The 9660-nt window shown below is 40.4% G+C and overlaps 1 protein-coding gene across 1 annotated transcript; it reads left to right on the top strand.

Annotated features, from left to right (window-relative positions):
• Nucleotides 1-1001: 1001 nt before the first annotated feature.
• Nucleotides 1002-6494, top strand: ANKRD34B (ankyrin repeat domain 34B). Its single transcript, XM_042822890.1, has 3 exons — nucleotides 1002-1265; nucleotides 2616-2739; nucleotides 3352-6494. Exon 3 carries the CDS (start codon nucleotides 3382-3384, stop codon nucleotides 4798-4800), a length of 1419 nt encoding a protein of 472 aa, XP_042678824.1. The 5' UTR covers nucleotides 1002-1265; nucleotides 2616-2739; nucleotides 3352-3381; the 3' UTR covers nucleotides 4801-6494.
• Nucleotides 6495-9660: the final 3166 nt, after the last annotated feature.

Raw genomic sequence — 9660 nt, 5'->3', positions numbered from 1 at the left:
CAAAAGAGGGGTTAGGTACCAGAATGGGCAGCCCAGGGAAGTGGTTGAATCACTGTCCCTTGGAGGTATTTAAGGAAAGGGTAGATACAGCACTTAGGGATGTGATTTAGTGGGCAGTATTGGTGATGGGTGGACATTCGGTCTAGATAATCCTAGCAGTCTTTTCCAACCTTAATCACAGAACTGATTCTATTGCTGCTATGGTTCTATGATCATAGCAGCATGCAAGCACCTCATCTTTTTTTGCAGCTCTTTGTTACAGCTGTCTGTTCATAGTGTGAATGAGTGAATGAGGCTCAATGCTTCTTCTGGCTGCTGCTGATCTCTGTTTAATTAAGAAAGTAGAAGTTATTTAGAAGTTGAGCTTTGAGTAACCTTAGCTTTGCTATGGCAAAATAGGGTCTTCCAGGTAGAAAACCTGCTCCAAACATTTAAACGCTACTGGCTTAGGCTAGCCTTACTCTACCCTTACTTAATTCATAGTTCAGTTGAAGTATATGCAGACAGCACCTGTAAGCAAGTGGTAGCATTTGGTCAGATAACAGAAGAACACTCTCATTTTCTTGCCAAATGGCTTATTCTCAACCCCTCCTGTGCCTGTTATTTAATGCTCTTCTAACCAAAGAATTTCTGCAGATGAAAAGACTCCTGTTAGTGCTGTGTACCTTCATGTAAGTAATGCATGCAGGTAGGTACCAAAAGATAAGTCTGAAAGAAATATAAAATCACTGGTGACTTACAGATATTTAAAAAATGAGGGGAGACTGTGTCAGAACTCCAGCATGTGTGCTATCTAGAAGATGTTTCTCTTTAACTTGTGTCCTGACACCTTGAATGCACCAGTTAATTGGACTGTTCTTTTTAATAATAGACTTGATGATAATCTTGATTGTTTTACACCTCAAAAATATGTATTTCATAATAATGGTTTGTACATCAATAAAAGCTGAGAGAGACAGTACTGCATCATGAAACTTCACTGTAATGGAATGAATCCTTAAAGCTGTTTCAGTCCAATTTGTTTTAAAATATAGTTTTATCAAGAAAAAGTTTTTTAAAAAGAACAAAATCCAATGAAAGAAAATGATATTATCACAGTGGCATCTCTGCTCTCACCAGTGATCAGCAGTGTGATATTTGCTCCATGAGGACAGAGAAATAAGCATGAAGCCCCTGCACTAACTGTTCTCACTGCAGCTGAGGAGCCGTGGCGTGTCACAGCTGGACAAAGGCACCTCTACCTATGGCAGGGGTGGAGATCTGAGGTAAGCGTGTATTTCAGCTGACTTTTATGTTGCTGTTTCTTGGACTTTTAGAACAAAAAAAAGTACATGGATACTGTCTTTCGACTTCAGAATTCAACATAAAACACCAGTTTTGAAGAAAAACAGAATGAAGTTACTACTTCTCAGCTATTCACCAGAATATTACTAATACTCCCTATGGATTAGTAATAAGTTTGTTCATTTCATTTGCAATTAAATTAATTTGGCATTTTTGTTTCTCTAGAAACAAATTGTAAATAAACAAATTTGTTTTCATATCCAATCTTGTTTTGAAATCATATTGCTCTGCCAGTTGTTAAATTCTGATTTTTTTTCTGTCTCTGAAGACTTTTCTCTAAACAGAAAGTAATTTAGAATCAAAGGCCATCTAGTCCATATCCCCTGCAATGAACAGGGGCACCTATAGCTCCGTCAGATGCTCGGAGCCCTGTACTGGCTAACCTGGAATGTCTTCAGGGACGGGGGGCATCTACCATCTCTCTGGGCAACCTGTTCCACTGCCTCACTACCCTCATTGTAAAAACAAGCAAACAAAAGAAGAACCCACAAACTTTTTCCTTATGTCCGACCTAAATCTGCTCTCTTTGAGTTTAAAACCATTTCCCCTTGCCCTACCACAGCTGACACCACTAAGGAGTCTGTCCCTTTCTTTCTTCTCTCCCCCTCCTTTAGATACTGGAAGGTCACTGTTAGGTCTCTCTGGAGTCTTCTCCAGGATGAACAGCCCCGTGCTCATAGGAGAGGTGTTCCATCATTTTTATAGCCCTCCTCTGAACGTGTTCCAACAGGTCCATGTCTCTCCTGTACTGAGAGCACAGTACTTCAGGTGAGGTCTCACCAGCACAGAGCACAGGGACAGGCTCACCTTCCTCGTGGTGCTGGCCATGCCACTTTTGATGCAGCCCAGGATACCAGGAAAGCCCAGGTTGGCTTTCTGGGCTGTGAGGGAACATTGCCTGACCATGTCCAGCTTGCCATCCATCAGTACCCCCAGGTCCTTTTTGGCACTATCATTTATTTTTGTTCTCTATCCTTCCATCCCCCAGCTTGTACTTACACTGGGGGTTGCCACGACCCACAGGCAGTACCTTGCACATGGATCTGTTGAACCTCATGAAGTTCTTCTTGGCCCCCTGCTCAGCCTGTCCAGGTCTCTTTTGATGACTTCCTATCCCTTGGGTGTGTTGACTGCACCCCTCAGCTTGGCATCGTCAGCAAACTTGCTGAGAGTGCATTCGAGCCACTGTTTATATCATTAAGCTCCTATTTTTTTCATATGAAACCTCCAGAATTTTTCTTCATACTATTGAATGTTTTTTTTTCTTTTAGAGCTGATGCTTTTTGCCCAGGCAGTGTATTACTCTCAGCTCCACGACAAGCACAGCAGCTTTGGCATCACTTCATTTGTGCAGTTTCACTCAGACTAGTAAGTTCTCCAAGCACCGTAACTAAGGTAATGTTCTGCAAATGTTACTACTTTACTTTTATAAAAGAAATAATATAAGTCTGCCAACTATTTAAAAGTTAATTCTTAGCTAAACAAAGTGTGCTTGTGCTTTTCTTCTTCATTAAGACCCTCTTAAGTAACCTGTTTTTTTCCTCACTGATTTGTTGATGTTTAGCACTGTCATTTGATAAGAAAAAATAGAAGCAGCTCAGGTACTCGCAGGAACTCAGTGAAAACAAACACTGCAGCGTTCATCTTGTTCTTGCTTCCAATGTTTTGAATCAGGAGCGCTACAACTGCTGCAGAGTCACTTAGGTGTAGTCAGTATAAAGCCATTACAGTGTGGAGAAAGAGAAAACATAGTGACAGATACATTTTAAGCAACTATAAATATTTCAAATATTATTTTTAAAAAAAAAAGCGTTTCTGGAAGTCTGGGAGGTGGTAATTCACGGGGCGCGGGCCCCCGCGGGGGAGGGTTGGAGGAGTGTTGACAAATTTATAGGAGCAATTCAAACAGCTAATCTTTCTCTGTCCCCCCCAACCCCCCTTTTTTTTCTTCTTTTTTCTTTTTTGGCCTCCTTGCCTTCTTTGAGCACTGGGTGTTATTTTCTGCAGCTAGGAAGGTGTACATAAAAGACAAGTGCCATGAATCAGACCATAGAAGTGCCGACAGAAGGGAACTCCCTGATCACAGCTGTCTATCAGAGTCGACTACGCCTCACCAGGCTGTTGTTGGAAGGTGGGGTCTACATCAATGAAAGTAACAATAGAGGTGAAACCCCCTTAATGATTGCCTGTAGGACAAGGCATTCAGACTCTCAGAGTGTCAGCAAGGCAAGGATGGTTAAATATCTACTGGAAAACAAGGCAGATCCAAACATCCAGGACAAATCTGGAAAGACAGCCTTGATGCATGCTTGCCTAGGAAAAGCGGGGCCTGAGGTGGTTTCTCTGCTGCTGAAAAGTGGAGCTGACCCAAGCCTACAAGATCACTCTGACTGCTCTGCGCTGGTGTACGCAATACACTCTGAAGACAGAGAGACTCTGAGAATTCTTCTCAATGCCTGTAGAGCAAGAGGAAAGGAGGTTATCATAATCACAACAGAGAAGTCTCCATCAGGAAGGCTGACAACAAAACAGTACTTAAACGTGCCTCCTCCAGAACTTGAGGTATGCCACTCTCCAGTTTCCTCCATTGCCCCATCGAAAATAGAAATGACATTATCACCCCCACTTTCAAGCTCAAATGAAACTAAAAGGGCACACTTCAGCTTCAGTGATCTGGAGCATCCCGAACACAGTGACCCTTCTCAGCTAGTTTCACCAAGAAATTCAAGTTCATCAGGCATGGGACCCAAGCTGACACATTTGCAGCAACTTCAGTCTGAGCCGTGGGTAAAGCGCTCTACTTCCTCGTTTCACCAGAATAAGATTTCCAATCTACGTGGAGAGCTCCAGGATATAACTCCAGAAGAAAAGCTCTCTTCCAAAGCCAGTGGCTTTGCCTTATCAAAGAAGTTTGTTAACAGGCTCCAAAATATTGACATAAAAGACACTGCTAATTTACTGAAAAGTGCTGCTCAAAGTAGATCAAAGAAATTATACAAGGTGATAAACACTCAGACTTGTAGTGAAGAGGAGCATCTTCCCAGTGAGATCCTTGGGGGTGAGGATGAGAATTCTAGTTTGGGACCAACCAGCTTAATTTCAAACCTACGCAGTATTATTAAAAAAAGAAGCTTAGGAGCAAATCATCACAGCGCTCATTCTCAGTTAACTACTGCTCTACATCCTGCTGCTGCAGAAGACAGTAAGTCAGTGATAGGAAAGAAGAAGTCTGTGTCTCCAACTCACTCTTTGTTTCCAAGTTCTAGAGATTTACTGGAGAAAATACCTTCTGTTCCCAGGAGAAGAAAAAATGAGACTTTTCCAGAAAGACAGGGTTCAGGAGCCTTTCTGCTGGATAACAGTGCTCGGGCAAGACCAGCTTTTCTTCCACCGCTCAATGTGAATCTGCAGCCCCCAATTCCGGATGTTAATTTCTTACATAAGAAATTACCCTAGAAACCTTATGGGCAAAAACAATACCAGCAGCACCTGCTTCCCTTAGCAAGACCAAAAATACAAAAAAGCTACAAAGGAAGCAGTCATTACAGACTTAGCAGATTAGGCAATTAGTGAATTTTTGACAGGAGATTGAAGAGTTATAAAATGTTTACAATGTGTACAGACTCACTGCTCTACCTAACTGTAAAAGATGGCAGATCTGTGATGTAGGACTCTCAGCCTCAGAATGAATTAAATGGCTTAGGTACTACATCAAAAGATATACTTACCCATCTAATGAATTAATTAAATGATGTTGCTTTCTGCAGACTGAGGAATATTTATTATATGCTCTTAATTTCAGCTTTAGCACTGAAGCCTTACCCACATCAGTCTGAATGTATGAGGGATATTAGGCGATGCAGTTCTCAGTTCTAGGTTGCAAGTTTTGCCCAAACACTGCCTTGTTTTTCCATCCAGACAAGTTGTACAAATGAAATTTGGGAACCTGGAACATTTGACTTTGATGCTGGACATGAGAGTTTTGTGATATCCAGACATTCCAGACACGAGCCTGTGCTTGAAGGGTGGGCAGTGATGGGTGCCAACAGGCAACATCCTCTTGCTTCAGTGAATTTACTGCTTGTAAACAGACAATACACAGACTATAAATGAAAACAGATGTTACAAAGCTATGCTGTATGCGTAGCTTCACTTGAGAAATTCCAGATGAAGACTGGGAATCTGCTCGATGTGCCCACTGGGAATCGGCACAGTACACAGACCTCCGAGCGCTGCAGCTGGGCATTCAGCATCTGACAGCAGTCCAGCAAGGAGCCATGAGGCCAGCAGAGTGCCTGAGTGGTGCTCTCGCTTCTCATCTAAAATGACCAAACCCTGCTTGCAGCACCAGGTAGCCACGTCCATCAACATGGGCTTCTCAGGCTGTCTGCTGGAGTTCACTGATTAAAACAAGGATGGGTGGGGGAGGTAAAGGCTCTGTCAAAATGGAGCTGTTACTTGCAGCTTCAGGCAGAACACGTGGGACCCTGTCCTCCCCATACGCGTGTTTCTTCTCTACACAAGATGCAGGTGGAGGAAGGTATCACATACCTTTCCTCGCCTGGGAGCAAGGGTGAGCTCTGTCCTGCTCTCACATATTAAAAGAAAATAATAATAATTTAAAAAATCCAACAATGGGGATATTCACCTGGGAGCTGGAAGACCTCATCTTGCCTAATTTGAAGCAAGAGTATGAGTTTGCTACAGGTCAGAAACATGCTTTGCCTCTAAGATAATTCATATATATTTTTAATCGTTTCTATCAAAGATGTGCTTTTCCTTCCTGTTTGGTGTTTTGTGGTTCCAGACATCTATCTTGCATTTGTGTATGTTCTGTAGATGATTTATGGCATCAAATCTAACACTTAATAACTTGTCTTCTAAAGCTTGAGAAGTATTTAATGTGCTCTCTTTCGCCAATATTTACCAAAAACAAACAAACAAACAAAAAAGCCATCTGTATTGGTGTCTGTATAACCTGAATTTCTGTATGGCAAAATGAGGTGCCCTTTCCTAAAAATACTGTGGGTGTTATCTGTTGTCTTCTGGATTCTGTCAAAATTCACTCTGCTCTGTTGCCTAATGAATAGCTGTATGAGTAGTGATGTTGTTTAGTCTTGCTCTTACTATAAGACAGTTTCAAGTAAATAATAAATATACAATCTCTCTGTAAATTCCTTTTGATGGAAAAATATAAAAATATATAAAAATGAATATGAATATATAAAAATATAGAACATATATAAAAAGCCCCTAATATATATTTTTTGAAGAAGGAAATTTTCGACATACAGAAATAGCATGGTTTAACATCCCTGCTCAACAACACTGAACAAAATGCACATCCAGAACTACAGATTTAAATCTTAAAATGATTTTTCGATACCAAGTCTTTTCAACCTGTAGATTATAGAGATTCTCTGAGAATTGCTCTCTGTCCAAACTCCCACACGTAACCGGAATGAGCAAAGAAGGAAACCTGTTCCACTGTAGTCAAAATTAACTCCTCCACAAAAAATATATAAGCCTTGAAAGTCACAGTGCTCACAGCTCTGCTAACCTGAGATGTGTAGCACCCTGATGCACAGTGACCCGCACAGAGTTTGACGTGGATACAGCTGTCACACTTGCTTTGTTACTTCATCAAGTATTCCTCAGTGGGTGTCTCAGAAATAACCAGTTCCGGTCACAAACACGTTGCTGGCGACAGGAATAGGGTATTTATTTGATTGCTTGTTCATCTTTCAGAGAAGGACTGTTCATCCCTTGAAAGTTCCTTACTCATTTATGGATGAGTAAGAATGGGGTAGATTTAGCTCCACGAGGTTACACAGCTGAGCAATCAGAACTGAGGCAGTTCCGAAAGTGATGTTATGTCATACTGCTAACATACTGCTAACCACTGGCACACGTGGTGAAGCTTGTGGAGAACTTGGTTCCATTCAGGTGCAGACTGGAGAACAGTGCTGTATTTCGAGAGGCATTACTGGACCAGCCTCAGCACATGCGTGGCAGAAACAAGAAAGATGAGGTGGGAAGCATGTTGTAGCAGAGAAATTATGTGGAGTAACATTAGGCAATCTTGAATTACTAACCATAAATTTAAAAATCAGTCCATATAGACACAGCGTGTATGCAACACAATGTACTTCTGAAGTGGTTTTTATGCTGTTTGTGGAAAGTGAATTCTAGTCTATTCATTTCATGATTAATGTAAGTACTGAGAGTTAAAAATATGTCTTTAAGAAATACTTTTTTCCTTTTAGAAAGTACCAGTTAATGATAAGATTTTCTACTCGTATTTTCTCTAAAAGTCTCTTTTCTGCTGTGTGGGTTTGTAATTAATCATGTATTAACTTATGCACTGCTCTCTGAAATAGTACTTTTTTAGAAGTGTTTAGAAGATGGAGAATGCCCAATGCCTTGAGAAGAGAGATCTTTCTGCCATGTTGCCAATACTTTGTGCCTAATTTTCACGCCGAAATAATGTGAAAAGTTAATGTGTTTATTGTTGCATCAGTGTTAAAAGTGACCTTAGAAGTAAAAACTGTTCAGTTGTGTTTTCTTGTTGTTGTAATGATGCATAAATAAAAGTTGGTTTTTTTCCTCTTCAGACAATGTGGAAATAGACATATCCATTTATTCGCCGTTTAGGAGATGCTGAATCACTGCCAAAGATACTGCTAAGTGTTCCTCAGGCTGTCTCTGAACTGGAAAACTGGAACAGTTTAATCAAACAGAGCTGAATTTGTACACAGTAATGTCTGAGAGAGACTCTCTCAGTAGCTTATTTTAGCAATTGAATTGAAGATACAGTTCTGCCATTCCTGAAACATCCCATCTGTTTTCCAGTTATCCTTAGGCAAAGAGTTCCCAACAGACCTGATTTATAATATTAAATTCCACCCCCCAGGCTCAAAGATTTAAAAACAACAAAACACCTTTCAGGTGTTCTTCATGCATATCGATGAAGAAAACACGAGGGGAAACCTTTTCCTTGCCTCATGTTGGCTTTTCAGGACTGTGGCTTCCCACCCAGCAGATCATCTGTTCTGTTTCACATCTGGCAGTGAAAAATTAGGGAAGCTCATTCACTCACACTTCTGAGAAGATTAATATATCAGTCCTTGAAAAGCCCTGCATTAAACTACATAAAATAAGTGATACTTCCATGAGTAAGCATTCCTGTCAATGTAAATTACAGCTCTGAGGAAAATGCATTGACTTATGAGATTGCTGGTTCTGGATCTCTGCGACAGACTTTTGCAGATCTGGTACAAATTCAGAAAGATGATTTTTTTTCCTCAATCTTTCATTTTCATCTGCAAGATACTGTGCAATACTGCGAAATGTCTTCTGTGATTGCCTCACAAAAGCAGTGATTACCTAACATCCACTGCACTTATGTATTTCATATTTTGGTTCGCTATGTACAAGAACAGCAAGTCACTACAAAAACACTGCAAAAAAGACATGTCCATGGCTGCATTTAATGTGCTGTGCTCAAAGTGCAGCTTTGAAAATATCCTTCCCTGTTCTGTTTGCTTTTACTTTTGCATTAAGGAGGAGGTTGTTTGCAGGGACTGTTTCTTTTTTGTCTTACAGCTATAGAGCAGAGGGCAGCATCTCCAAGCATTCAGTGCAGCTACATGAGAAAACTAGTAAATTAAAAGTTGCTAAAATGTAGGTTTTTTTCTTTTGTCAACACTTAATAATACCTTCATCTTTATGCATATCATGAGATACAAGTAGTCAACTTTGTTTTTTTCTTTTTTTTTTCCCCCCCTGAAATCAGATATCTGTAATTAGATTCCTTCACAAGCAAAGCATGACACCACTCGTTCACAACACCGTCCATGTAACAGGAGCACGGGTCACTAACAGAAAAGATAACATTAGTCACACAAATCATCCTGACTACATTCAAACTGTTCTCATTAGAAGATGAGTTTTTTTTCACTTTCAAATTTAAATCCAGAGTTGGAGGGAGGGATACTAAAGTACTTCACAGTATTTCTCAGCAAAGTATTTTTTCCATCAAGTTTTGCTGTTGCTGCAGGGCCTTCAAAGAGATCACTGCCAATATAAATGCATCTTAAGAAAACTCGGGTTTTCTTTGCAGAGTGAATTGGTACAAAATGCCAATTTTTATGACTAACATCTCTGATAAATGTCCCAGCTATTAATAGTTTCTAAGTCTTAGAATCCTTCAGAAAAATTGGCCTTCTTTAAAAGTATACATCCTGTTCTGCTCCTGTTGTTCAGAGATAGGACCTGTTATCTGAGATAGGTGCCTCCTCAGACAACGTTTTCAAC

This window comes from Centrocercus urophasianus, unplaced genomic scaffold (genome assembly GCF_019232065.1).
Source record: "Centrocercus urophasianus isolate 14NV4802_14NV808 unplaced genomic scaffold, USGS_Curo_1.0 seq_21, whole genome shotgun sequence".
Taxonomy (NCBI): Eukaryota; Metazoa; Chordata; class Aves; order Galliformes; family Phasianidae; genus Centrocercus; species Centrocercus urophasianus.
The sequence above is the reverse complement of the archived record's forward strand: the minus strand, read 5'-3'. Positions and strand labels throughout refer to the sequence as shown.